This window comes from Micromys minutus, assembly GCF_963924665.1.
Source record: "Micromys minutus genome assembly, chromosome: 20".
Classification (NCBI taxonomy): Eukaryota; Metazoa; Chordata; class Mammalia; order Rodentia; family Muridae; genus Micromys; species Micromys minutus.
The window spans coordinates 14837302-14865052 of NC_137955.1; the positions used below are offsets into that span (position 1 = coordinate 14837302).

At 44.8% G+C, this 27751-nt stretch overlaps 1 protein-coding gene and 2 pseudogenes across 4 annotated transcripts; 1 reads left to right on the top strand and 2 right to left on the bottom strand.

Annotated features, from left to right (window-relative positions):
* Positions 1–4953: 4953 nt before the first annotated feature.
* Positions 4954–5413, bottom strand: LOC308433750 (succinate dehydrogenase [ubiquinone] cytochrome b small subunit, mitochondrial-like; annotated as a pseudogene). Its single transcript has one exon. The product of its transcript is annotated as a succinate dehydrogenase [ubiquinone] cytochrome b small subunit, mitochondrial-like (transcript).
* A 6990-nt stretch (positions 5414–12403) lies between these two features.
* On the bottom strand, positions 12404–18143 carry HSPB3 (heat shock protein family B (small) member 3). 2 transcript variants are annotated; one of them, XM_080933663.1, is made up of 2 exons: positions 17392–18143; positions 12404–12604 (listed from the first exon to the last, which is right to left on the bottom strand). In XM_080933663.1, exon 1 carries the CDS (start codon positions 17974–17976, stop codon positions 17518–17520), a length of 459 nt encoding a protein of 152 aa, XP_080789789.1. In that variant the 5' UTR covers positions 17977–18143; the 3' UTR covers positions 12404–12604; positions 17392–17517. The 2 variants fall into 2 exon arrangements, with proteins under 2 accessions (XP_080789789.1, XP_080789788.1); XM_080933662.1 differs by having other exon boundaries at positions 12404–12607.
* A 2853-nt stretch (positions 18144–20996) lies between these two features.
* Positions 20997–22017, top strand: LOC308433457 (protein FAM118A-like; annotated as a pseudogene). The gene has a single exon. The product of its transcript is annotated as a protein FAM118A-like (transcript).
* The last annotated feature ends 5734 nt before the right edge of the window (positions 22018–27751 follow it).

Consider the following 27751-nt stretch of genomic DNA (forward strand, 5'->3'; position numbering starts at 1 on the left):
AGTAAGCAGTGGAGATTGGTCTTAGAGCCTCACACATGCCAGAGAACAGCTCCACTACTCAGCCATATCTCCAGCCCATTGTTCACTTTTATCTTGAGAGGTTCTAAGTTTCCCAGTCTGGCTCTGAACTTAGCACCCAACTGTCTCAGTGCCCAGAGTAGTTGGGAAGCATATCAGTCCCAGCTGAAATGATTGTGTGTGTGTGTGTGTGTGTGTGTGTGTGTGTGTGTGTGTGTGTGTAAAACCCAATCATTTGCAGAAAACTAATCAAAATGGCTCCCGTTTGGGAAAAAAAAAAAGTGTGAGCTTTATTCACAATTTCTGTAAATGTTTATCTAATGAAAGGATAACAAATCTTTATTGTTTTTCATTAGCTTATGGATTAATGCAAAGGTATGAAAACCCTATTCAAATACATATATTTGGCTTCATATCTTTATGTTGCTTTTCTGTGATTAATTTCACTCTGAATTCCAGACAGGAAATTGTTTTATCTGTGGTCCACTAGAGGGCACTATATGTTCTTTTATCTTTTAACCAAGCCTGGAGTTTGCTGGTGCCCGTGGGTCTGCTGTTTCCTCCTGAGACTCGTCATACTGAGAGCATCTACAGTCAAAGGCTTCTGACTAGTCCCATGGATGTCACTGAATCTGGGGCTTGCTATGGGTCCAGTTCTTAGTCTGAATGACCCAAAGTTCACAGGTGTGGCTCAGGAAAAGGTACCCTCCTCTGCATGTCACAGCCACCACACAGCTGTGGAGCTAGGTCAGGAAGTGGAAGAGAAAAAAGCCAATCTCAATGGTGCCATCTGACTGATTTCCTGACTCAAGAAATGCCTGATGGGAGTTTTGTCCCTTCCTAGGACATTTGGGAGGTTCCGTTTGATGATGGGCAGTCAAGGGGACTCAAAGACACATATCAACAACGATAAAGGTCATTTCTGGCTAAATAGATTCTAGAAAGACGGCTGTCCGGGATTGTCTAGTAACCCAATTTGTCCTCCACTGTTTGACTTGAATGTAATTAGTGGAATCCTTTAAGGGCCAGTATGACAACAGCTTAGTTAATAAAAGTTGTGTTTCTCAGGCAACCTTGGGACACAGGAGGTGGGGGAATCCTCAAAACCCTACTTTAAATCAATCCTGAAAGCAGTGGCAATGTACTGGCTGATTTTGTGTCAACATGACACAAGCTGGAGTTATCGCAGAGAAAGGAGCCTCAGATGAGGAAATGCCTCCATGAGATCCAGATGTAAGGTGTTTTCTCAACTAGTGATCAAGTGGGGAGGGCCCAGCCCATTGTGGGTGGTGCCATCTCTGGGCTGGTAGACCTGGGTTCTATAAGAAAGCAGGCTGAGCAAGCCAGGGGAAGCAAGCCAGTAAGTAACATCCCTCCATGGCCTCTGCATCAGCTCCTGCTTCCTGACCTGCTTGAGTTCCAGTCCTGACTTTCTTTGGTGATGAACAGCAATGTGGAAGTGTGAACTGAATAAACCCTTTCCTCCCCAACTTGCCTCTTGGTCATGATGTTTTGTGTAGAAATAGAAACCCTGATGGAGACACTGAAGAACCTGCCAGTGGTGGTTGTTCCATACACAGAACTACATTCTACCTCCAACCTACAGGGAAATTCCTTACTAATGGCATGAGATGTGAAGGCATGGAGTTATTCTGTCTCTTTCTGAATCTGAGATGGCAGAAGTGTATGGAAATTCATATAGCCCTGATACCTTTGACTCTCATTTCAGAAGAATAGACTTCAGGCATTCTTATCTAGAGGTTGCCATTAAGTATTTTGATTTCCCTTCTCTTCTGGGATCTAGGAGCAGCTGTTGTTCCTTGAAAGAGCCAGCTAATGCAGATTTAGCTTTTTAATTATGACTTGATTCTAATGGCAATTAAATCAGCTAATTCCATTAATTCGAAACCTCTAGGAGAGCAGTAGCTACCATTTGCCAGCAGAATGGCCCATCATCCTGCAGAATTCTGCATGCAGTTCTCCCAGGATATCAGTGTGAGAGGTAAAAACCTGTGCACATGGAAGGCTCATGGAACTGTGGTGCCTTTCCAGCTTTGTAAGATCTCAGGGCCCTCTCCTGTACAGCCAGTGTCCCTGCAAGCTTCCCCTTTGATATAATACGGAGTGGCAGTTACTCTGGGAAACTCCAAATCTATTTCTAAAACTTCAAATAAAACGATAGCAAGTATGTAGGGGAGAGAATATTTTGTCACACAGTCTTGCATGATTTTTAGTTGACATGATGCAGATTAACAGGAAAGAAACCATGCAAGTGGAGCAAATGTACATATTATGAAAGTCCTCCTCAGCAAACACAGGTTCCTCTATCCTCATGAGGATAATCTTCTTGTAATATAAATCACAAGAAGGCAAAGGGGCTTGAATTATGCTGGGTAACCGGGAGATAAAATGAGTCACCAGACAAGTTTAACAAGCTTCCTCCTGCTGGTTTCCACTAGCCTCAGCCTCCCATCTGTGATAAGAAACACTTTCATTTCAGAGCAAGGAGGCCATCTTTCACACAGCAATGTCACCCCCTACTTTTCAAAGAGATAGTTCAGTGGGAAAAGCACTTGGCATGCAAGCATGAGGCTCTGGGTTCAAATCCTCAGAAACCACATAGAGCCTGACACTAGAGAGCACATCTGTAATGTCAATGTGTTCCTATGGCAACATGCAGGGTAGAGACAGGAGAAACCTGGGAATCACATGGGCCAGTTAGCCTGGGACCCCAGCAGACAGGGTCTCAAACAAGGGGAAAGGTGAGGACCAGTTATTCTTTGACCTACACACACACACACACACACACACACACACACACACACACGGGGGGGGGGGGGTGGAGAAAGTAGGGAGGCAGAAAGAGAGTCCAGTTTCTGTTATCTGTTGTTTTTCAAGTGTCCTTAGTTCAAAATTACATATTTTAAGGTGTCATATTCTTGACTCTTTCAAATAGAGTCAGTATGAATAAATTAAACAGTTTCTGTCCCTTTGAGATGCCCATAGCATATTCACATTCAGTTGTGCCCGTGGGTAGCATCTTACGATGTTCTACTAAGATCCCACAACTGGGATATTGACTTTGATGCAGTCCGTAAGTACAAATATGGAACACAATGATGAACCAGAGTGGTGGTCTCTGCAGTGAGGATCTGTCAGGGTCACCTAGAACCTAGAAGGTTATAAGCAAAGACAGTAGGAGCTTCTCTAACACCATTCTTACAACTCAGCACTACACAGAATCCATCACAGGGCATTTGAGATGTCTAGACGAGAGCTCACCTGTGGGCCTATCTCGTTCATTCCCAGCCTCTTCTTCCCTTCTGTCTGTCTCAGGAGGCTAGCCTGTGTGAAAGGTATCAGCCTCAGTCTTATTACCTTCTTCTCTACAGGCCATGGCTCCTGATGCACAGAATTCATCAAGATTTCTCTCTCCAAATGCTTGCTCGCTGTTCCGAGCTTGTATGTGTGAAGTCCCTATTGGTGTCCTGTAGCCATGATGTTTTTGTGTGCGGTGTAAAGGTTATCCTCATCTTATGAAAACACTGACTTCTCTGCCCTCACATCTTGTTTCAATCAGGATGTGGTGGGCGCTGTAATGCTGATGTCAGGACTCTTCTATCTCAAGTTTGTATAAATCATTCTTACTATTTATTCTCTGCCTTGTCAAGAAATGCTCATTACCCAATGGCTGGACAGAAGAGAGAATAGTGTGGGGCTTCCACCTAGGGGAAGGGCAGAGAGGAGGAGAGGGAGTGGAGGGGGAGGGGAGGGGGAGGGAAAGAAGAGGGGGGAGGGGAGGGGGAGGGGAAAGGAGAGAAAAAAAGAGTTCATAGAGTTCGGCAGAAACATGGAAGATCTGTTGCAATAATTATTGGGATCATGGCTGGGAGGTAGCCAGATCATTTTGCTGGGTTAAGATTGTGTGTCCAGGTATTGAGGTGAAGCTTATAAAAATCTTGGGTTTTCTGTGTTGTTGGGAGCTAGCTATGATAAGGAACGACAGCTGCCGTATTAATCTGCTACACATGGGTTAGATTAAAAATATCATCTGCCGTGCCCCAGAACCATGACCAAAATTCTCAAGCGTGTCATTGCTGATCATGTTTCTATCACCCTCCCAAACAATGTCTCTTTTCTCCCTAGAACTTTTCTCAATAAAGCTCATCATTCCCATCTCTCCCTTGACTCCTCAGTCTTCTTTTTGTTTTCATTATATAATATTTTATTTAAAAATTTTGCTTTTTCAGAGTACACTCGCTCATTAACAACTCCCATGGTGGGAAGACAGTTTATTACTAAGTCTTATATTTTTGGACAGCTCCATCCTGCACAATGAGATACATTTGGAGAGTAAGTCTGTTTGAATCTGTCATATTTTAACCCACCTACAAAGGAGAACTCCTTAAACTAAACTTCTCTAAATCTAGCTTTCCTCTGTTTCCTCTGTAAGACTTTAAAAAGTCAGTAATCGAGAGCCTCTCCTGATTAAAAGTCCCCTAGAACCAGAGCCATCAATAGCTGGTGTCACCTGAACAAGAATGGAAGGTTCCAAACAGAATACTTCATACAAAGTCTGACTCATGAATGAACAGTGCTCCCTTCTGGTCTGAGGCGATCAGGATAAGAGCAACTAGCTGGCTCTCCTTAAGAAAGGATGGTCAAGGGCAACACGAGCTCATGAAATGTTCAGCTGGACCATGAGTCATGTGAGCTGCCAACCATCCTCAGTGGAATGTGGAACTCAGACTCACGACTAGTTGAACCTAACTCCTCAAACCTCTTCCTCAACAAATAAATTCTGAAAATGACCATGTAATTAGAAGACATTCTACCTACCAGTGGACTTAGCTTTCATCCCCTCCTCGTTGCGACGTGAATGGCATTGATAAAGCGGAGGCAAGGAGGCATACAATCAAAGTATCAGAGGTTCCACTACATGGCAACTGCTCTGCAAATGCCTACATCGTGGTAAACAAAGTAGGAAAACCCAGCAAAGGTCAAAGCTGAGACTGCCAAGAGACCTGCCTTGGCAGTCTTCTGCAGGTCGTCCCCATGAACGTAGTTAGTAACCACTTGTCCAAGGCCTCAGTGACTGTGCAAAGTGGGGGCTGCCACCAGAGGGTAATCCACCACAGATCAGGGATTCAAGTACCCAGCTAGAAGCAGGCTCGAGAACAAAACACCAACAATCCTCTCACGGGTCCAGCGAAGAGATGCAGCTCTGGAACCAGAATGGCGGCTTGGTGGCTTGGTGACAGGTGAGTGTGCTGGGGTAGGCTGGTCCCAGAGAAATGCTGACACATAAGCAGGTGTGACTGCCTGGCTTCGGAGTAATGGAGCTCAAGCTCCTTTGGCCACTGCGGAGAACGTCCAACTTTAAGAGAGCCACCATGTTGGTTTTGAGGGTTCAAAGTCCTCTCCTCGGTTTTCTTCTCACTAATGAAAAAGGAAGTCAAAGATAAAAGCCTCAGGAACATCGACGTTGAAGAAGGGACTCTTAGTAAAGGTGGAAAAAAGCAGAACTGGGCTCCAGGCTTCTCAAACTCAAATGCTGTAATCTTGCTAGGCCCTGAGGCTTCTTCCCCGAGACCAGAGGAACCCCAAACTGAGCGCTATGGGGAGAAAGCTGGACAGGTTATCCAGACCTACCTTTAGGAATGAAGGAGTTAATGGTCCAGCTTTTGGTAATGTTGCCTAGAAACTGCTTCCAGCTGACTGGTCTTCCTGGACTTACCCTAACTGAAGGGACTGCCTTAATGGCTTCTTCGGGGCATTCTGCACAAGAGACACTCCTGTGAGTCTGAAAGAGCCTGACTCCCTCAGGCCAGCAAGGGAGGGCCAGCTTTTATTCTTTACCCTGTGTCACATAACAAAATGACAATGGAAAGCAACAACAAACAGATTAATTCTCAGTGCCTTGAGTTCCGATTGTCTTGGGCTTCTTATACAATGACATCAGACAATCCCAGAGTCTGGGGACTCTACTCTCTTCTCGTCCAGTATTCTTGCTCACTGGCCTCTTTCAGGCTTTGACCTGGGAACCCAATGTTCACATCTTTGGATGTGGGCCACAGTTTTGTTCAGTGTTGTCTCATTCTGAGGCAAGATCGAAGCTCCACATGGGGCCTAGTCACAGTCAACTCCCAGGACTTCAGCCTCATGTAGCCCCCGTCTTCCAAACCCCTTGGAAGCTATGACTTTGGTGGGCAGCCTTGATCCCTGCTCCACCTGGTAGCCACCCCCCATGCCTGCCATTTATTCTCAGGGCACTTTCTCTCTAGTCTGATAATGCAGGAACCCTTATTCAGACAGGAGAATGTGAGACCCAGGGGTCTGAGGACAAGAAACAGTGCAGATCCAGATCCAGCCTCTGCCCTCGTTTAGGGACATTAAACAGTCCTGTGTGAGAATCTGTCCAACTCCGGAGTCTCCCCCGAGGCTCTCCATCACACGGCAGCTGGACCGAACTTTCTAAAATGCAAAGCTTTACCATGCCTGGCTTTGCTAACAGTTCTCCTGTGGTCCCCAGTGCCATGAGGAGAAAGTCTTCAGCAGTTCAGGAAGCAGTGCTTGGAAGACAAGCTGGTGAGGACTGAGGTCAATCATGTAGGACCTTGATGCTGACTGGACTACTTCTAGCAAGCATTCTTACATCTACTGTGTTCTGTGTCAGCCACATTGTCCCTGTAAAAACAACCCCTGAGCACCTTTTGTGTACAAGGAAGCCAAGATGTAAGGAAGAACATGGCGGCCACAGTCGCAGAGCTTATGCTAGAGAGCTAAGTTGTCTAAGCAGTAATGCTGCCACAGCCAGGCACCCTCAGGCCAGGCAGAATGATTAGGCCCTTCCTTTCCTTCTACACACACCAGGTAGGCTCTTCTAGTAGCAGCTGTACCCCTTATGATGGCTTTTTATTTAAACATACTTTTCTAAAACTATGGGACAAATACCTTGAGATCAGAGGCATATTGCTTTCATTTCATCACAACAGCAAGCAGGGAGCTCAGATATGGTGGGTGAGCGCTCAGACACAGTGAGATCTCAGACACAGTGCGAGCCCAGATACAGTGAGAGCTCAGACACAGTGAGAGCTCAGACACAGTGAGATCTCAGACACAGTGAGAGTTCAGACACAGTGAGATCTCAGACACAGTGAGATCTCAGACACAGTGAGAGCTCACAGTGAGAGTTCAGACACAGTGAGAGCTCAGACACAGTGAGATCAGACACAGTGAGATCAGACACAGTGAGATCTCAGACACAGTGAGAACTCAGACACAGTGAACTCAGACACAGTGAGATCTCAGACACAGTGAGAGTTCAGACACAGTGAGATCTCAGACACAGTGAGAGTTCAGACACAGTGAGATCTCAGACACAGTGAGAGTTCAGACACAGTGAGATCTCAGACACAGTGAGAGCTCAGACAATCTCAGACACAGTGAGAGCTCAGACACAGTGAGAGCTCAGACACAGTGAGAGCTCAGACACAGTGAGAGCTCAGACACAGTGAGATCTCAGACACAGTGAGAGTTCAGACACAGTGAGAGTTCAGACACAGTGAGATCTCAGACACAGTGAGAGCTCACAGTGAGAGTTCAGACACAGTGAGAGCTCAGACACAGTGAGATCAGACACAGTGAGATCAGACACAGTGAGAGTTCAGACACAGTGAGAGCTCAGACACAGTGAGAGCTCAGACACAGTGAGATCTCAGACACAGTGAGATCTCAGACACAGTGAGAGCTCAGACACAGTGAGATCTCAGACACAGTGAGAGCTCAGACACAGTGAGAGCTCAGACACAGTGAGAGTTCAGACACTGAGATCTCAGACACAGTGAGAGTTCAGACACAGTGAGATCTCAGGCACAGTGAGAGCTCAGACAATCTCAGACACAGTGAGAGCTCAAACACAGTGAGAGCTCAGACACAGTGAGAGCTCAGACACAGTGAAATCTCAGACACAGTGAGATCTCAGACACAGTGAGAGCTCAGACACAGTGAGATCTCAGACACAGTGAGAGCTCAGACACAGTGAGAGCTCAGACACAGTGAGAGTTCAGACACAGTGAGATCTCAGACACAGTGAGAGTTCAGACACAGTGAGATCTCAGGCACAGTGAGAGCTCAGACAATATCAGACACAGTGAGAGCTCAGACACAGTGAGAGCTCAGACACAGTGAGAGCTCAGACACAGTGAGATCAGACACAGTGAGAGTTCAGTCACAGTGAGATCTCAGACACAGTGAGAGTTCAGACACAGTGAGAGTTCAGACACAGTGAGATCTCAGACACAGTGAGATCTCAGACACAGTGAGATCTCAGACACAGTGAGAGCTCAGACACAGTGAGAGTTCAGACTTGGTGGTGAGTGCTCAGACATTGAATGCTAATATGTGGTGAGAGCTCCAGGAGTTGAGTGCTCAGATAGAATGAGTTCTCAAATATAATAGTTGCGGAATGAAACCAAAAACGAAAGGCTTTTAGTCTGTTTTTCTACATCCGCACTTATGAGGCTCTTGAATTCTGATCCCTTCATTTTTGTGATTTGCATTAGAATAAATTTGATAGACAGTTTGTCAGTTTTTTACAGTAGTCTTAGCTGACCTACCAACTAGTCATATTTTCTGGAAGCAGAATACTCTCCCAGGGTAAGTAAAAAGACAACCAATTCTGTTCTCTGTGTGGCTTCTAGAAATAAAATGGACAGGCAGTCATTGACGGCTCTCTTAGCAGAGATTCACTGTACAGTATTCTAGCATCATTTTTCACCAAGGATACTGACATGCTCAAAGACCACCTGAAGAGTACTCTTTTACTGAAACAGTTCATGTGTGTGTGTGTGTGTGTGTGTGTGTGTGTGTGTGTGTGTGTGTGTTGGGGTGGGGGAAGATGAAATCTGTGTTTTTGGTCCAGACTTCCTCACTTCTATGGTAATATTTGGGCAAGAATGTGGGTGAGAACCCATCATAGTTTTCCTCTGCAGAAGACTCCCTCAGCCCTTGTTTTAGTTATGAATTTTATTGCTATAAAGAGACACCATGACCAAGACAATTCTTATAAAGAACAATATTTAATTGGGGCTGGTTTACATTTCAGAGGTTTAGTCCATTATCATCAAGGCGGAAAGAATGGTATCATCCAGGCAGTGCTAGAGAAGGAGCTGAGAGTTCTACATTTTCATCAAAAGGCATCCAGAAGGAGACTGGTTGCTGCAGGCAGCTAGAAGGAGCCTCTCTCTTCCTTACTGGGCAGAACTTGAACACTAGGAGACCTCAAAGCCTGCCTACTCAGTGACACACTTCCTCCAACAAGGCCACACCTCCTAATAGTGCCAATTCCCATGGGCCAAGAATGTTCAAACCACCACAGCCCTGTCACTCAACGTGGCAGGATGCTTCCAGAAGTCTTGCTGTTACTTCCTCGAGGTCTCCTCTTATGTCCATGCCATTCATGTAATGATTTTCACACAGTTCAAACCGTTCAATTCTAAAGCAGCTGCTAAATTTAACCTCCCATTACCCCCCCCCCATTGAAGCCTACACACAAGCTTTAGCATAGGGCATTTATGCTTTGCTTGATTTTTAGTACTTACATAACACTTTCTTTATAGTCTTTCATTCACTCTCTTCTCTTTGCTTCTTGGGTAGTTAGAATCTTGCTAAGCATCAATGATGTCCTCATTTGCTTTCTTTGAATTTTCATTCTCCTCCAACCATTGCTGGTTAAAAGGCAATAGTGGTGCAGCTAGCAGCTACTGGCCCCAGGCGCCCTTCCCCCATGTGAGTACCAATAGATTACCTCCCCAGGTTACATGCTAGACTGTGATTGGCTACTCCCACTTGCCTGGAACAAGGGGCTTTAGGCTACCAGCATAATGTTGTTGGTTACTAATGGTAGCTGTCTGGAATGATGGGGGACTTTAGAACTGGAAACCAAAGGAGCAAATGCTGGAGAGAAAGTCACAAAAAGGGAAACAGGTTGGACCCAGGATGAAAGGAGTTGTTCATAGAAGAAGAAAAATACCAGAAAAATCAAAATTAGACCGAAGTCTGGACAAAGTAAGCTTTCAAGGCCTAGATTAAAATATCTGAGAATAACCTTGGGCAGAGTAAAATGTAAGAATAGCCATAAGGGGAAAAAAAACACACGTGTTGAACTGTAGGGAGGTGCACAGGAAATCAACTGGAAACACAGGATCTCTCTCTTCTTTTAGGAGGTCGTTTCTCTTTCCTGGAGTACATGTAAAGTGTAGTCTTAGGCATTGTTTAGAGACAAAGACAGGAATAAATCATTTAAAAATAATTGCTTGTGTTGAAGTACTCTTTCCTCAGCCCTCAACTAGTGTTCCGTCATCTCTCAAAGATCACTGGGCTACCCAGTCAGTCTGGCTCTCCAGAGCAGCTGTATGCAGTCATGCCCTGCAGTTAACCTATAACTAATGAACTACATAAACAACCTACAGAATCCCATTCATTATGTGATTACTATCACCTATGCTTTACCAGGTTTCCCCCTTCCTCTCTACCTGGCATCAAGGAAGGATATAAGTTATCCTTTGTTTCCCAAAAGACCATCTGAGTGGCCCTTTTCCAGTCAGTACAGCTGTAAGGTATATGGGCATAAATATGGTCGGGGGCCTCAGAAACTTGTGCTGAAATCTGACTGTGGTGGTGTTGGAAGGTGAGACCTTTAAGAGCTGGCTGCATCATTGGGATGGATGAGGGGCTTTATGGTGGGACTGGGTTCCATGGAACTAGATTACCAGCCATGAGTCCGGGTTGTCACATCATGACCATGCCTATTCCCACGTTTCACACACACACACACACACACACACACACACACGTGTCTTCTCACCCACCTGTGCTTCTACGTTTCAAGATGAACTGAAGCAGCAGAAGGTCCCTGCTAGCATGCTCTTGGACGTACTAGACTCAAGAACCAGAAGCCAGAAATAAGCTTCCTTCTGTAGTTAGTTACCAAGTTGTAAGAACTCCGTGCTAGCAACAGGAAATGGGCTAAGAAGACTCTGTAAGGGATGATAGTTGCGTTCCATGTTTGTGGGGCACCTCCAACAGTCAAACCATGTGTTGTTATAGAACGTTGAGGTTTCACCCCACTGTAGCCAGTTGGTCCATTATGTCCTCCGAGGTCAGGATCCCACCTGATAGTCGCCATCTTTGGAGGGAGGAGATGCTTGTTTCCTCTGTACCCCCTGTTACCACCAAGGTAGCATTCTTTATCACATTAGTGAACCCACATTTTCTCCACCGTCAGACACAGAGCTTCTCTCGTTTTAATTTTTTCTTGTTATTTCCCCTTCATTTCTTGTCATGGGAATGCTTTTTATCTCCCAACATAGATGCTTTTTTGGAGAAATTTGTAAAAACATAATATCTCATAGGGCAATGTGTAATGGTTTTTAAACTGTACTTCAGCAAACAAAATAAAAGATAGGATCATAAGAGTTTAGAAACATGATAGTCATCTCCTACGAAAGTGGTTTTATTTCACTTTTACTCGAGCCTTTGAATAGAGTAGGAATGTATTCTGTTAATGTATGTAGACAACATATTTATGAAAATATTCTCAAAAACATTGAACTATACTAAATGATGGGTCATATTTATTGAATTTATACTATGTGTTTTATGCCAAGGGTTGTGTGATGGTTTGCATATGCTTGACCCAGGGAGTGGCACTAGTAGAAGGTGTGGCCTTGTTGGAAGAAGTGTGTCACTCTGGGGATGGGCTTGGAGACACTCCTCCTAGCTGCCTGAGGATGCTCAGTCTGTTCCTGGCTTCCTTTGGATGAAGATGCATAACTCCCAGCTCCTCCTGCACCATGCCTGCCTGGATGCTGCCATGCTTCTGCCTTGATACTGGACTGAACCTCTGAACCTGTAAGCCAGCCTCAATTAAATGTTTTTATTTAAAAGATTTGCCTTGGTCATGGTGTCTGTTCACAGCAATAAAATTCTAACTAAGACAGGTTGTTAACTTATATGAAGCTCAAATACCCTAGCTTGTGCAGAATGTCCAGTTTTAGCACTGTTTAGTCTTGTGTCCTGAGGAAGTTCTTAGGGTGAGCCAGACTTACTGGCCTCACTATATCTGCATTTGATCTATTCTTTAAAATAACTATAAATATAATGTATATTTTGTACATGTGTTGAAATGCCACATGGTACTCAATAAATATATTTTTTAAATGCCCTTAATACAAATTTTAAATGTTTCAATGAAAATGTAAATTACCCTGATTTATTCATTACATACAATGCATGTATCAAATGATCACTGTGTCTCACAAATTTATACAATTGAAATTTAACAATGACAGGCACCATAACTGTCCCCTTTCTGAAGATGAGAAAATTAGGTGAGCAAACTGCCCAAAATTTTCCAGGCTAGCGAGGGGCAAATTTGGACCTCAAACTCCTGCTGATTTACATTAATTTGCTTTCAATTTGGTCTTGACCATGAAGCCATGGTCTTTGAAGCTTTTCTTATTTTGTCTTCATCCCTGGAATCAAGTTGTTCTATGGACTTCATCCCAAAAGAGCCATTTCAAATCTGCTGTAAAATTAAGAAAAAAAAGCCAATTATACAAGAAAATACTTGTATCTCATTCAATAGCAACGAGAAATTGAAGGCGCATTGAGTTGTCCAGAGCTTTGAAATGTTATTTTGAGAAACAGAGGAAGCTGGCCTTGGAGAGCAAACACAAGAGCACAGACGAACCTGAGCTTGTAAGGATCAGTATTATAGGGACAGGAGACGCCAGCCAGCATCGCCAAGATCAGAACAGCACAATACAGTGTGTCACAGCGTGCCACCATGGGCAGTCTACCTATCCAAAGACACAGGGCAGAAAAGGGCCATTTCAGTGTACTGGCCCAAGAAAGGGAGGAGATGGAAGGTAACTACTTCTCTCTTGAGGATCTGGAGCCCGAGACCATTTTTTGGCATCTTTAACCCACCTCTTTACTTTATTGGACATGAGAGCTAGATTTATGTTGGTATTTCTAAAGCCCATTTACATTCTGACTCTTGGGTCTGGAGATGGTTTTCCTCTCTATTGCGACTCCCTTCTAACGTGAGTGTAATTACAAACAAAACTAAAAAAAAAAAAAATTCAAGATACTATTGTGTCCCAAAGACCTTCCCTAGAAAGGAGAAAAACAGTTTGATAACTCTGAGGGAGGGGAAGAGAAGTCTTAAATATCTTAAAGGCCTTTCTGCACTCTATTTTAAGAGGTGGCAACTGAGAGAGGGAAAGAGCTACTTTTAGCCTTAGCGTTTGCAAGGAGAGAGGACCCATTACAGCTCCACTTACTGGGAGCTTCTGCTTCATTCTCTGGGTTGCTACATCTCACAGGACAGCTCAGCCCTCGGGGGCGGTGGGGAGACAGAGAGACAGAGAGAGAGAGAGAGAGACTGAGAGACAGAGAACACAAACATGATTATTTAGAATGAGAAAAGAAGAAAAACTCAACCAGAAAACAAACAAATCCAAAACCCCCTTTGAAGTGACTGAGAGGTGTCCTTGTACTCCGTAAGTACACTCAGTTGCCAATGCGATCAGCACTCTGAAGGCTAACAGTAAGCTTGGACTAGCTGGACTTCTTCCAACATGCAGGAACACGGGGCTTCCTGCATGCTTCTTAGAACTCTGCTGTGTTCATAGCCAGCTGGGAGGGCGTTGTCCTTTGCTTTGTTGGCCGTACAAGGTAACCACTGTGATCTCGACCTTAGAGGGCAAGCAGGTAAGGATGGGGTCAAGGACAGATAAAAGGCCTGAGTATAGCTCACACCCTAGGAGGTGAATGTGAAACTAATTTCAAAATGTCAGTCCCTTCTAGACTTCTAGGATGAGCTAGTCACTTAACTACATACAGAGACAGACCAACTGTGACAGGAGAACAAAATGTTGGAAAGATTTAAGATTGTTTTAGTACCAGAGGGTTAAAAGTAGATATAAAAGGGAACATGGTGGTGGTGGGGGTGATAAAATGTGAAGGTAGTCTTAAGATGCTGAGCAGCAGATGTCATAGGCTGTCACGTTTGTCGGCCCTTCGCTTTCTGCAGCTCTAGGTTTGTAGGTGCGTTGGATGTCAACTGTGTACCTTCCCACCTTTCTGGATGTGTCACCTGCCCTGCAGCTGCCACCATTGCCTGCCTCTTGAGAAGCTTCCTGGGTGCAAATCCAATTCTCCACCCCTCCTCTTCCTATCACATAAGATGCCAAGCAGACGAGGTTCCAACAAGAAACAGAACTGTCCTTCTCAAGAAACTTGAGTGAGAACACCATTTACGAAAGGGCAGCAGAGACAGGGAATTAACCCGGAATGAAGATCTACCTGGGAAAGGAAGATGAGAAGGCCACACCTTGTCACAGTAAATATTAGAAGGATGGCTTGTCCTTTTATTGGCCCCTGCGGTCTCACTCGGTGAACACGGTTTAGTGTGGAGCTGAGGGCACAGACTCTGTCACATGGTCCGAAAGCCGCTCTCTCCACGGGGTTCCCTTGTCTGGTGATTCACTCTGCCGGCCCTGTTGCTTCTGTCCCGGGTGGATATGACCACCCCTGCGTCTTCCTTTCCTCCACTGCCCGGCACAAACATGACTCCAAAGCTTGGTAGCTTACTAAACAGGTTTATATATTAAATTCTCAATCCACAAACCCTCTACACAATAAGCTTACATCCAATGGACAAAGATACAAACTGCCCTTCTACATGAGATAAAAAGACCTATAGAAACGCTTAAAAATATTCATATCTACCTATTGCCAATTAATTCCACCTGGATCCAGATCCTCCTTCTCCAGCTCCATCTTGATTCCTCCTCCAATCTTCCTTTCTCTCCTCCTCTCTTGTTTTCCTAGCCTTTTCTCTATTACCTCTCCACTGTCCAATCATGTATCACCTACATACCACCATTTCTGTTTACTTTAAAGGAACCAATGTCTTAATCCCACATCCTCAGAAGGACTGGAATAGGGGTCTGTCTGCTGGGGAACACTGTCTCTGGAGAAATTTATCTGCTGCACTGTGGAAGCAAGTAGGAAAAAGTCCTGAGTATAGGGGTCATCTTGTATGCTGTGTGGAAACATCACCTGTCAATAAAAAGCTGGTAGCCTATTAGCAAGAGACAGGAAGTAGAAGGTGGGTGGGAGTTCTGGTAGATAGATTGGAACTCTGGGAGATAATCAGAGGTGGAAGATTTGTCCTGGACTCTGAAGTATGTGTGTATGTGTGTGTGTGGGGGGAGGGAATGGGGGTAATGAAATGAGGAGAGGTAACCAGCCATGTGGAAGGTATAGAACCGTTTAAATGGGATCTATAAGTTACAAGCTAGATTCAATTTCTCAAACAAAAACTGTCAGACTTCATATTAGACCATAGTATTTTAGGTTATGACCAGGCATTTATTCATAAATAAATGAGCCTCTGGGTTCTCGTTATTCAAGAACTGTGTTGTAGGTGGAAAAGCCCTTGGGTACACTTAAGCTTGTCTCTCCTCTGAGCTATAACCCTCTGCTCCTCAGTGGGTGCCTCTCATTGGGTGAAACCAAATGGAAACCAAAACAGTGTAGCCTGTGTCCAAGCGGGGGCTAGAAGCCCAGAGAACGTGTGGGTTGATAGCAATCAAGATGTCAGATTTCATACAAGGATAAGTCTAATTTTGCCCAAATCAGAAAGGAAACATGAGATAGCTATTTAAAGTAACTGTCTCATGATGGTCAACAATGAATCGTCTTACTTTTTGTAGTGTTTGAAAACTTAAAATGCTCACGTATGCCTTTGAATTTTTGAATTTTATCTTAGAAACAACAAAAAAAAAGTGATAACTGAAGATGTATTGAAGTTTCATTTTCGAAGAAAAAAAATCCCCATGGGAGAAGGAAGGCGTTGTCTAGGAAAAGGTCAGGACCAAATGAGAGGCCTTGGAGCTATTTGTTTCTTTAAACACTATTGGTTACTTAATTACACCCATGGCAACCGTGTTCGACAGGAGTTACAATGTGTCCCACTTCTGAGCCTGTTAGGGGATCTGGTATCCCACACCTCACACCTGTGAGCTCCATTGTACCCCACTGCTCTTCCGAGAGGTTCAATTTCTCAAACAAAAAATGTCTCATCTTAGACTGCGTACCCCAAACGTCAGCTATAAACATGAACTTCATATAAACAAATAACTCCAAAAATCATCCCCATGCTAACAAAAAGTAACAAATGTCACCTCAGATTTTGTTTGGTTTCTGACTCACTCTGTGTCCTCCCTGGTTTAACTTGAACACAGGAGAGGCAAGATGGAAGGACACAGGGCCAGAGCTGCCTGCATCCACCCAGGTGTCATGTATACTCTGAGATCTTCTTCTATTCTTAGCACTGTCCTAGGGCTCCCTGTGAGCTCATTCAGCACCCAATGAAAGGAAAGCAGCCACTTTCTCCGAGGAGGTATTTAGAACGCACAGAATGAGATAGCAAATAATCTAAGTTCCTAGGAGCAGCTGTTGAAGGCAAGCTTCCCAAAGCTGGAATTCTTGACATCACACAGCTCCTTCTTGAGCCAAAGCGGCAGTTTGGGAGAACAGAGTCACTAATTGAGTCGTGACAAGCATGTGCTGTGTGAACTCAGATGGCTGCGGGAGCTCAGGTTCCTCACTGGCCGAAAGGCTATTTAAAACTTTAGACCAGCAGAGACAGCAGATGCTGACACTTACCATTCCCCCTTTCGAAACAGCGAGGATTAAGATTCAGCAACTCAAACTTTCAGTTTCCTACACCTGGCACACAAGACATTCATATACACTATGAATTAACAAATATTTCACCAATGCAAGTACTATACTCTGTCTACCAGCAAAACTCCTGGTAGGGTTCAGTTTAGCTTTGAAAACTATAGGTGGTCTATCTGGAAAGTTTTAAAAATGAAAATACCTGAAAATTCCCATTGACGTTTAAAGGAGCAACAACTGTTGTGACTTGTAACTAGATTCAGACCCAGTTCCAGAGGTCTACATTTTTAAATTAAAATATACAGAAATAAAATTTTCTCTTTGAACGCCCCCCCCCCCCGCCTTCTATCGATGCAGAAATTCTTTATACAATGAGAAAGAATCAGATCTCTTTACTGAACATTGCTATTTCGCTATGGGCTGTACAAACGGCCTCTTTGAGATTTTAGACTCACCAAAACAAACAAACAAACAAACAAACAAAAACCAATACTGGGTACATGCTAGAACCAACCAGAGTCTGCTTGGTTTCATTGTAAAAGCACATCATGTCTAACTGCACAAACACATTTGAGAACCTTCTGACCACCAATAAGAAAGACAACCTCCACATACCAGGAACTGCGGATACATTTTTAATCCTCATACAAGTTACAGCAATCCATCCCAAAAGTGTAAGCATTCCCGGGTGTCACCGGCTTCCATCTTCCTCCTGTGGTATGAACAGGGACCAAAAAGCTTTCACTTGGTCCCTAGTGGACCCTTTACTTCTACCACCAAGATTCCATCATGGCAGAGGACGGCGGACAAATCTTTGGTTTCGACTCCATCTGGCAGTTTGTACTGTCTGGTGAAAGTCCGCGATATAAACCCGTGCTCGTCCATTCTGGTTCCGTGCTGTGCCTTGATCAGCAGCCAGCCCTCGAAGGTCTGGATGATGATGTCCTCGGGCAGGAACTGGACCACATCCAGCAGGATCTGGAAACGGGATTTGCCTTCTCCAGGTGGCGTCTCGGTGGAGGCTGAGTCCTCTGCAAGAGCCTGCGACGTGCCTCTGGCTTTCCTCAGGTCCTCGATGGTTGGCCCGGGCAGTGCGTATAGCGCATGATCCAGCCTGCAGTCTTCCAAGCCTCGAGCTTCAAACTCCTCCTGATAACGCACCGGGGTCTCAATGAGGTGCCTCAAAATGATTTTCGCCATGGCAGACACAACTCCAGTGTTGAGCCACTTCCCTTCCGTGAATGTCCAGCCCCTGGCGTTGCCTGTTGACTGGATTCCTAGTCTTAGCAGCTTCGTTTACAGTGCTGCCCAGACAGCCGCTTAATTGGGGCTGAAGGAGCCCAGCACACTGACTCTTGTCGTACGCACTGACAATGGATGGCTATTTATAGCCGCCTCTCCGAGTTGCATTTAGCTCACAGCATGCACAAGTGGGCCAGGCTAGGATCGCCTGCTCTTACATGCTCCCTTAGCCCTGGCAGAGCCTGCTTTGTTCACCCCAGGAGATGAAGTAGAATCCAGAAACAGCGCTTGAAGATCAGAACCTGTGACCACCCCTGTGAACCATAGGGTGTGCACAAGCTAGCTGGGCTTCTCCCCTTCTCCCCTCCTCCCTGTCTGAAAATCCCACCCAGGGAGAGAAGATTCTAGCTCTGGTTGATGAGAAATAAAGACACATCAATTTCAAACAGCTAATAACCTCCAACTAAGTTCTGATCCTATATTGTTCTTTTTATTCTTTTGTATTTAAGGGACATCTGAGACACACCAGCTGTCCTCTGTACATTTGACTCAGCAAAATGAGATGGTCTGACTATAGAGTGTGAAACTTCAGAGGGCGACAGGGGAGCTCAGAACTGACAGAAATAGTCAATAGCAGAGGAGAAAAATGTCACAGCTTTCAACTAATTTGTATTAAAGTTCAGAAAACAAAGAATGAATCCAGTCAACACCATGTTATTGAATGGGCAAAGTCACAAGTCATTTCTCTACTAAAGCACCTTTTGCTGCCTTTTCACTGGAAAAGAATGAGGCGGCTGTGGAACATCTTCAGGATGAGCTATGTAACAATAAATTTTGGGTACTGGTCAACTCTAAAACCAAAGTACATCCCTACCTTATTGCCTAGCTCCGGCTGGCAAGCTACGTTCAAGGATCCTGCTTTACAGCCCAGCAATAGACCACCTAGGACTCCACACTCCTATGTCAAGGATGGTCTAACCATCTTGATTTTCTTTAAGCTGCCTAATATTTGGCATAAACTGGTCAGCAGAAAGGAACATCGACTAGTTGTTGATCTGTCTGTTCTTAACTAACTTAAGGGTACTTTGCTGAACTGTGCTTCCTGAATTCTCAGTGAGAGTCATATCGTTCTCAGGAAGGCAAAATCTATAGCTTTTATGGAGAGAGGGGAGGAGGAGGAGGAGGAGGAGGAGGAGAAGGAGGAGAAGGAGGAGGGGGAGGAGGAAGAGGAGGAGGAGGAAGAAGAAGACAGGGATGTACATAGAAAGGAGATTATATAAAATCTCGGATACTATATAATTGTACAATGGTTTGTGGGTCTCTATAGTCACAGGACACACAGACATGTGTGTGTCTGTGACATACATATTTATGAGGAAGATGGAAGAGAACTTGGTGGAAAATGGCCAAAACTATCTCTAGAGGTGGGGCAAAGGAACAGTAATTAAAAGATAAGAAACACCAAGCAGTCTCCTTTGCTACTTTCATACTAAGGCTTCTGTGACCCAGTAGCTCATTTGGGGATGCTAATAACAGGCGCTCGGAGTCTGAGAAAGTTTTCTAGAAAGAGCTATGGGATGGTCTGTCTGGGGTGCTTGAGATCAAAAGAGAACATCAGGGTTCCAGAAGACAAAGGCTATATATATATATAGCCTATATATATAGCTATAATATATATAGGCTATATATATTATATATTATATACATTATATATTATAATGTATAATGCAGACTTTAAAATAAGAAGGAGGGAGTTCGTTGGAGTGTAAGCATTCAGGAACAGAGTAGGAAGCCAGATGCTTGGTCAGATGTTTAAGGAGTTGTTTAAAGAGAAAACAAAACAATGCTTCATATTTTGGTAGTCAAAAGGCCAGTTGAAGAATTATTTTTTTCAAGACAGAATTTAGAGTCGAGCCTAGAATAAAGGAGTTAACTCAAATCTGTGCCTTTTTTTTTTTTTTTTTTTTTTTTTTTTGCCACATCTGTAAGAAACATGTTTGCCACCACGACCCATTGAGGACACAGATGCACATCTGCTGAGGATCATTCAGCTCTACTACACAGAGACCCTCTGATGATGGCACTTAAACCCCCTAAACTGATTTCACAGCCCAGATTGACTACAAGTGATAGTTTAAAACAAGCCTACACATATTCAAATTACCACAGGCCATGCAAAGAGCTTAGGGCTGAGGCTCACAGCAGCCAGGCCACGAAGGCACCCTGGTGTCTCTTCCCAAACCACACGAAGTTGGCTTCCACCACTCAGCAGCCACCCTGTCTGTGGCCGTTTATTAAGGTAGTCTTGCACAGACTTGTGATGGTGTGAGCCAAGAACAAGCCCCTGGAGGGCAGGAAGGCATCTGATTCAGTTCTGTGCCTCCCACTCCCAGCACAGTGCAAGGGGAGTGTAGTGTCTATTCCTGGCTGTCAACTTGATTATGTCTGGAATGAGCTACAATCCAGAATTGGAAGGCTCACCTGTGATCCAGATCTTGAGGCTGGGAGACACAAGTTTCTGACCTGAATCTTGGCATGGAGATCTTGAGGCACAGTGGCCATGGATCAATCCCAGGAGGCTAAGGCAAGGAGATCTCTGAGTTCAAGGTCAGTTTGGGGCAAAGCAAGTCCCAGATTCAGGTGTGGTGGTACACATCTTTAATCTGGGACACACCTTCTGCTGGAGACCTACATAAGGACTTTGGAAGAAGGAAGACTGGCTCTTCTCTGGTTTGCACTTACTTGCCTGCATGTCTGTTGGAATCTACTAGCCTTGAGGGACTGAGCGACTACTAGATCCTTGGACTTCCCATTCACAGCTGACCATTGTTGGGGAACTGGACTACAGATTGCCCCCGATCCTTGGTTTCAGCTGTGGGACACAGCCCAGCTGCCTGGCCCAGAAGTTTGGTTTGCAGAGCACTTTCCCTCTGAAGAGGACTGAGCTTGGAAGTTTGACCAGTCAGCAGGAATCACAGATGGAATCAGTGGAAAAAGACAGTGAACAGAAGTGAACAGAAGTGCAGAAAGTTTTTTAAGAGCCTCATTAGGAAGCAATCCCAGGACCTGCTCTTGGTCATTGGGACCAGGGTGAGCGCCGCTGGGGCCCCATCTGATCACTCTGCCCTAGGAGGGACTGCATCGAGGCAGCCATCCAGGCTATGGAGCAGCTGGAGGTCCTTCATCCTGGGGACATTGCCGAGTTCCAGAGGAAAGTGATGAAGGTCCGGTACATGCAGGTTGTGGCCCATGATCTGATCCGGAAGATGTCACCTCGCACAGGTGACACCAAGCTCAACTTCTTCCAGGACTGCCTGATGGAGTTTTTTGACAGCTCAAAGCAGCATATCCAGAACCCTGTGGTACTGCATCCTCGGCCTGATGGACAGAGGAGCCATGGTGCTGACCACCAACTGTGACCACCTGCTGGAGATCTCCAGGCAGCGGCCGAGCAAGACCGAGCAAGACCGTGGCATCCCTGGACTTGAAGGACAAGGTCAAGTATGGAGTCCTTCATATTCACGGCTTATACACAGACCCCTGTGGGATGGTGCTGGATCCCTCGGGCTATAAAGATGTCACTCAAGATCCAGAAGTAAAGGAAGACCTGCAAAGTCCTTCCTGTTCATGGGCTGCGGAGAGACGCTGGGTGACCATATGTTTCAAGCGCTCTCCTTGTACTCCGTGCCAAATCAGGTGGACTTAGAGCACTGCGTTGTAGTGCTCAAGGAAATGAAGACCATTCCTTTAAGCATCAGGCAGACATGCTTTTGCATGGAATTAAAGTAGTGTCCCATGGAGACTGTTTTGACCTTTTCCCAGGATACGTGCAAGTCCTTGCCCTAGATCTGCAAACAGCAGATGCTGAACGAGTGGACAGTACCACCTTACTGGGTGATGTATGTCAGGACTGTGCAAAGAGGAAGAGAATGGAACCGAAATTACAGAAGAAAAAAAAAAGTCAGACAGTCAGATACTGATGATGCTGGAGGGTCTTGAAGTTTTAAAAACTTGGAAACTTGAAAACCGGCCTTCTGTGAGCATAGCGGCAGGCCCAAGCGACGAGGAATGTGCACAGGACTCCATACGGATCTCTCAATAGTGGACTGCCACGTGCCCACAAAAGAGCCATGTGGGTGTGGCCTTTGTGGTTGAATGACAGAGCTCTAGTATGTGTTTAGCTGCTCAGGAGGACAGATGGACACACTTCAGGCGAACTCATAAGGACTAGTGGACAGCTACCTGAGGGACCAAATTGAGGGGTGGGAGGTGGGGTGTACCTGGCATTGTTCTCTTTTCCCATTTGGCATGTTTCTTATGTCAGAGTGTGATTTTTTCCTAATGAATGGAGAAGAATGAGGACTATTCAAGTAACAGTAATTGCCAGAGAGAAAATAAGACATAAACATTTATATTTTACATCTCCGTGTGGAAATATGTGGAAACATCTTTTACTGTAGAAAGTTTTTTTTTTTTTTTTTTAAGAAATGTGTTGATTACAGTGGGTATTTTAAAATTAGATACTCTCTGTATTTACATTTCAAATGTTATCCCCTACTCCCTCCCCTCCTTTCCCCCTCCCCCTCCACACAGCTCCACAAAGGTGCACTCTCTTCCAGTCACCCTCTCCACCTCAGTGCCTGTCATTCCCCTACACTGGGAAAATGCACCCTCCCTGGACCAAAGGCCTCTTCTCACATTGATGCTGGACACTGCTGTCCTCTGCTGCATATGCAGGTTCCAGTGTTAAATAGTACAGAACAAGTGGACGGTAGAGAGGCTGAACCCACCAGTGAAAGTGTTTTTAAAGGAGGATGACTCGGTCAATTTGGTTTCTTTGGAATTTTGACATTTCAGTAGTTTCTGTTCCAAAGAAATGGTAGACTGTCTGTTGGTGAGTGTTAAGTCCAGAGAGACTGAAGACCTTTCCCAAAGCTTTAGTGCTGTCTCGATCCACTGTGTGACTTCCAAGTTAGAAAGGGAAAAATGAAACACAAGACCAAGCTGTAAACTTACTGATGTTCTAAGCTTTCCGAGTTTTATTTCTCCAGGATAAGGCCCATCCTTTTCGTTCTCCTCTCTTCCCATGGTTCATAGTAAGATTCACATGGAGTGGGGTAGGCAATACTTTGGAAGGGCTTGCCAAATTTTAACTGCATCCAAGGCTAACTGCTGGGGAAACACGTATGCTCAGAGAACTGTGTATGCCCACAGCTCCTCTGATCGTGACTGCAGCAAAGGCTCACATCTGTACAGAGTGCACATCTGTTCACAGTGGTCCTGAATGGTTCGTTTGAGGCTATCCATCTTTGATATGGTGCCAAGCTCTGCCTGTGACTTTGCATGGATGCCACTATAGCTCCCAAGGGGCACTGACAATTAAGATCAGGAAACATAGGTTGCTTCAGGCAATGAGGGAGAAGCCAGAGACAGGCTAAAGACATCTCCCCACCCCCGTGCTTTCTCAGCATGGAAAATAAGTCTTTTATGTCACTGGTTGTGAATAAAATTTTAAAGTAAAAAATAAAATAAAATAAAACATGCCCACTTAAATTTCAATAGTATTGGGCAAAGTCTAGATCAAATTGTATTGTCTCGGGGTAAGTTTGCCCTCTGTATAATTTAACCTTTGATTTCTCTTTTGTCTGTAGTTGTGTGTGACTTTGAACAGGAGGGAGGAAGAAGAGTGACAGAGGTAAGAAGCATGGCCCCACGCAGTGGCTTAAGAGGCAAAGGGTAAAGGGTCAGGCTTAACAGGAAGAGCCAGTGGCGAACTGGGGACAACTATAATTTGTCAGGAGCTAACCACAGCCTTCAAGTTACAGTCTCAAATAACCCGCTGAGAAGGATCAGAAGCAGCCGGAACCACCATGGGTTTTGACTCATTTTAGTAAGACATCTTTAAGAAACTGACTGTTGTCCTGCAGGCAGAACGGATTGGCAGGAGGTCCAGGTGCTCCTTAGTGGGTGGAGTCAGTAGTTGGTTTCAGATACTTCCTTTAAAGCCAAGTATAAAGTGGAAACTTTCAGGGTTCTTTGGAGAGTCAGTTGTGTCGGACAGTGTTTTGCTGGGGCAGACACATGAAGGAATGTTTTGCTGAAGCAGACACAGGAGAGAGGATGTTCTGCTAACGCAAGCACATGAAAGAACACGTGAAGGATTCTTTGCTAACAACACGTGAGTATTGGTCTACCTTATATGGCATAGTTCAGCTCCATTTGTTGGGACTCCCTGGACTCAGGCTGACTGGATGCATTTGCTAAAGCAAGACACGTGCTGAGGCAAGGCATGTGGAGGACACATGATGTTTGGAGGGTATAAATAGGACTCGCAGAACGACGGGAGAGCTGGGCTTGCTGGTAGAGCTAACAGTGCAATACTTACAGGTCTTGTGTCTTTGCTGATCTTAGCTTCCCTGAGAGAGACACAGCCAAGAACGTCTCTCAGTGTCCCCCAGGGTCCCTCCTTCTGACTCAGGCCAAAGCTAGGTCATGTCTCCACTGCTGCTAACTCAACTCTACCAAACTGAGTTGCTGGCATTGTGACATGGGCTGGCAATCATGTTATGGACAAGGTAGAAACAGGCAAATCCCTGGGGTTCACTGGCCAGCCAGCCCAGCCTAATTGGGGAGCTCTAGGCTAGTAAAACCCCTTGAGTTTTTGTTGTTGTTTGTTTGTTTGTTTTCTTTTGTTTAAAACAAAGTGGGTAACATCTTAGAAACAACACCCAAAATTGACCTTGGCCTCTGTACTCATGTGCACAAACTAATGTGTGCACACATATACTCTCTTCGGTCCTGTTCCTTAGCTGGTATTTATGAATCTGGTTTGGGACGGGGGTAGGGAAAAAAATCTAATTTTCTAGGAGGAACAGCTTAGTAAAATCCAGATTGTATGTAACTGAATAAACTCTGAATTTCTGGACACAGACGAGTGCTTTTGACGAAGCCACTGAATATTCAATGTCGCATGTCTACACTCTGCCAATGAGACCAGTACGTAGCATCTATTTTGGTCCATTTTAACATCCCTATATGAAGAAATGGCTTCTAACACATCATATGCTTCCTTTGAGTGTCTATATATTTTTTAAATGTAGCATAAAATGTTAATTCGGACTTGAAGGAAAAAAGAAACATCCGTTTAAGATGTGAAGTGAACTAGGAAACCAAATTCAGATTTAGTGTGATCCATGGTCTGACGCTGAGTACAAAGTGGCTCATTTTTAATGTTGTTACTGCCCTCTGGTGGTAGAGACTGGAATTCCATGACCAGAAGGCTGATCCTTGAGAAGCAACTGTAATTCCAAACAATACCTTCTGACTACCTTTTCCAAATAAATGTTTGCGTATGATCCGCACGAATCACTACTTGGCATGGTCCATGCAGATTTTTATGACATGCATTATATGGTGAGAGGAGAAAAGATAGAACCGGGAAATTTTAAAGGATAGATTTTGAATTCTTGCTTTCTGATTGAAAGCAACCAAGCTTAGAGTATGTGTGTCCTACATAAATGTGACCACAAAGGCATCAAAGCTTTGCCATCAAAGAAAACACTCAAGGGACACAATGGCTCCTGGGATCGTTACTTTGCCCTTTACCACTCGAGCCAATGTCAAGTCACAATTTCTCAGACACTTTTTTTTTTTTGCTAGTAAAATGGGAAAATACATTTTTAGTGAGATTAGAAAAATAAAAAATAGAATGCATAAGATAGAACCTTATCCACAGTAAGTGTTCAGTAAAGGCTAGATGTTGGTATTTAGAATATAGCATTTGTGAAAAAGGGTCAAGGTCATTTGGAGGAAAGATGATTTCACACAGACCCATTTCAGGTTAATGGGTCGCTTTGCCATGTTTCTTTAAACATTAATCAGGGCCTTGGCAAATGCTCGCTGTTGCTGGATAAACCCATGTGTTCTAGAGCTGGGTTAGACCAGGCCAGACTTAGGAGAGAACCAGCTCATTGCTGTAGCAGTAGGGCTGTCTTTATCAGCCAGGATCAAATGGTTTTCTAAGGTCCTTCCCACATCTCATCAGAAGTCCTTTGGAGTTGGTAACATTGATCTTGAGAACCCCAAGTCTGCCTTAACCCTGAGGGGAATTCCAAAGAAAGGCTTGTTCACAAGTGGGGGTTCCCAGGACTGAGTTCTCTCTTCCACAAGGGAGTTCAGCCAAGCGGTTGTGTTAAAGAAAGTGTGGAATTGGAGATGGTGAGACAGAAGAACCAGTGAGCATGAGGAAGAGAGGACCAACAGCGTTCGATCTCAGTTCCAAATACTGCAAAGGAATAGACTGAGTTTATCAGGCTCCCTTAAGGTCTAAAACATAGAGAAAGAAGGAAGAGCATCCACATTGATTCCTGCAGCCTGCCCAAGTGTTCTCTAAACACTGTAGATTTCTTCTTTGTGTGGCTGTTGCCCAGTTGCTTCTTCCCCACACACCCTGTGACCATTTCCAGCGCTGACCTTCAGCACTGAGCTCAGCAAAGAGTTGTTTCAACAGCATCTTTTCATGGCAGGGTTCTGGGATCAGATATAAGAAGCCGGTTAACTGCAGATAAGAAATTTATCCCCAGGACGCTGGAGGGGAGATTTCTCACCGCCTCTTCTTTCCCATGCCAGGAATGCTGTCCTTGTTCGGATTTGGGTGTGTCCCACCAAGGCTCAGATGCTGAGGTGTAGTTCACAAACTAGTGGTGCTGTTTTGAGACTTTCTGAACTCTTCAGGAGATGGGACATCACTGGAAGAAGTGGACCATTAGGGGTAGGTCTTGGGGGTATCGTCTCCTTAGCCCTTTATGGACCTTCTGCTTCCTGTCCACCAAGGGATGAACAACTTCCCCCTCTACGTGTTCCTACTACCATAAAGTTCCACATCACTATGGGTTCAAAATCAGAGAGTCCATCTCTCAAGCCTTCTCAAATAAATTGTTCCACTCTTAACCATGTTGCCTAGGTAATTTGGAATTGGGATTCCAGGACAATAGGTCTTTTTTGCACTTCTTTTGAGGCATATAGTGACTACTTCACAGCAGACCCTGAGACAGTCAAGTCAAAGCAGGTGTCTTTGTGTCCCCCTGACTCTTTATCAGAGGATTGAAACTCGTCAAAAAAACATTGCCTTAGAATTAGAAACTCCCTATAGACAGAAGAAAAAAAAAGGCCAAGAATCGATTCCCAAGCTGGTATTGGCTTGCCACTGTGTCCTTGGAAAATGACATAGATTAATTGAATACAGCTTTTTCCCTCCTAAGGCGGGTCTGAGCAGACTTCTCTTAGCCTAGAAACACAAACACGGGTGGTCCAGGACTTCCTGCAGTTTGGCTTGATGACAGTGTAAAGACACTCACATTCAGTGGAAAGTATACTTCTGTTTTCCTGTGCTGGTGACATGCAACATTGTGCTTTCCAGTCCCAGGCAGCCATGTGATCACGAGGAACAATGCATAGCCTTCCCACGTGTGAATCAGAGATAACCTCACCACCCTCTGATATTGTGCAAAAATGTATCGGTTCCATGTTGCTGTCCTGGTCTCTGCTGAGATGAGATGTGAGACCATCTTGGCACTAACTGTATCTGGGCGATGTCAGAGTGTGTCAGGGAGCTTCCCCGCAGAAAATGGTACAATAAGAGCAAAGAGAAAGCCATCAGCCTTTCTGGGCTGGAGAGTGCAACCCTTCCAGAACCAGTAAGAAAGGGAGCCCTTACAACCTTGAGGCCGAGAAA

Excerpts from the sequence above, each read along its gene's own strand:
- HSPB3 (XM_080933663.1), bottom strand. The coding sequence starts at position 17,976 with ATGGCGAAAATCATTTTGAGGCACCTCATTGAGACCCCGGTGCGTTAT.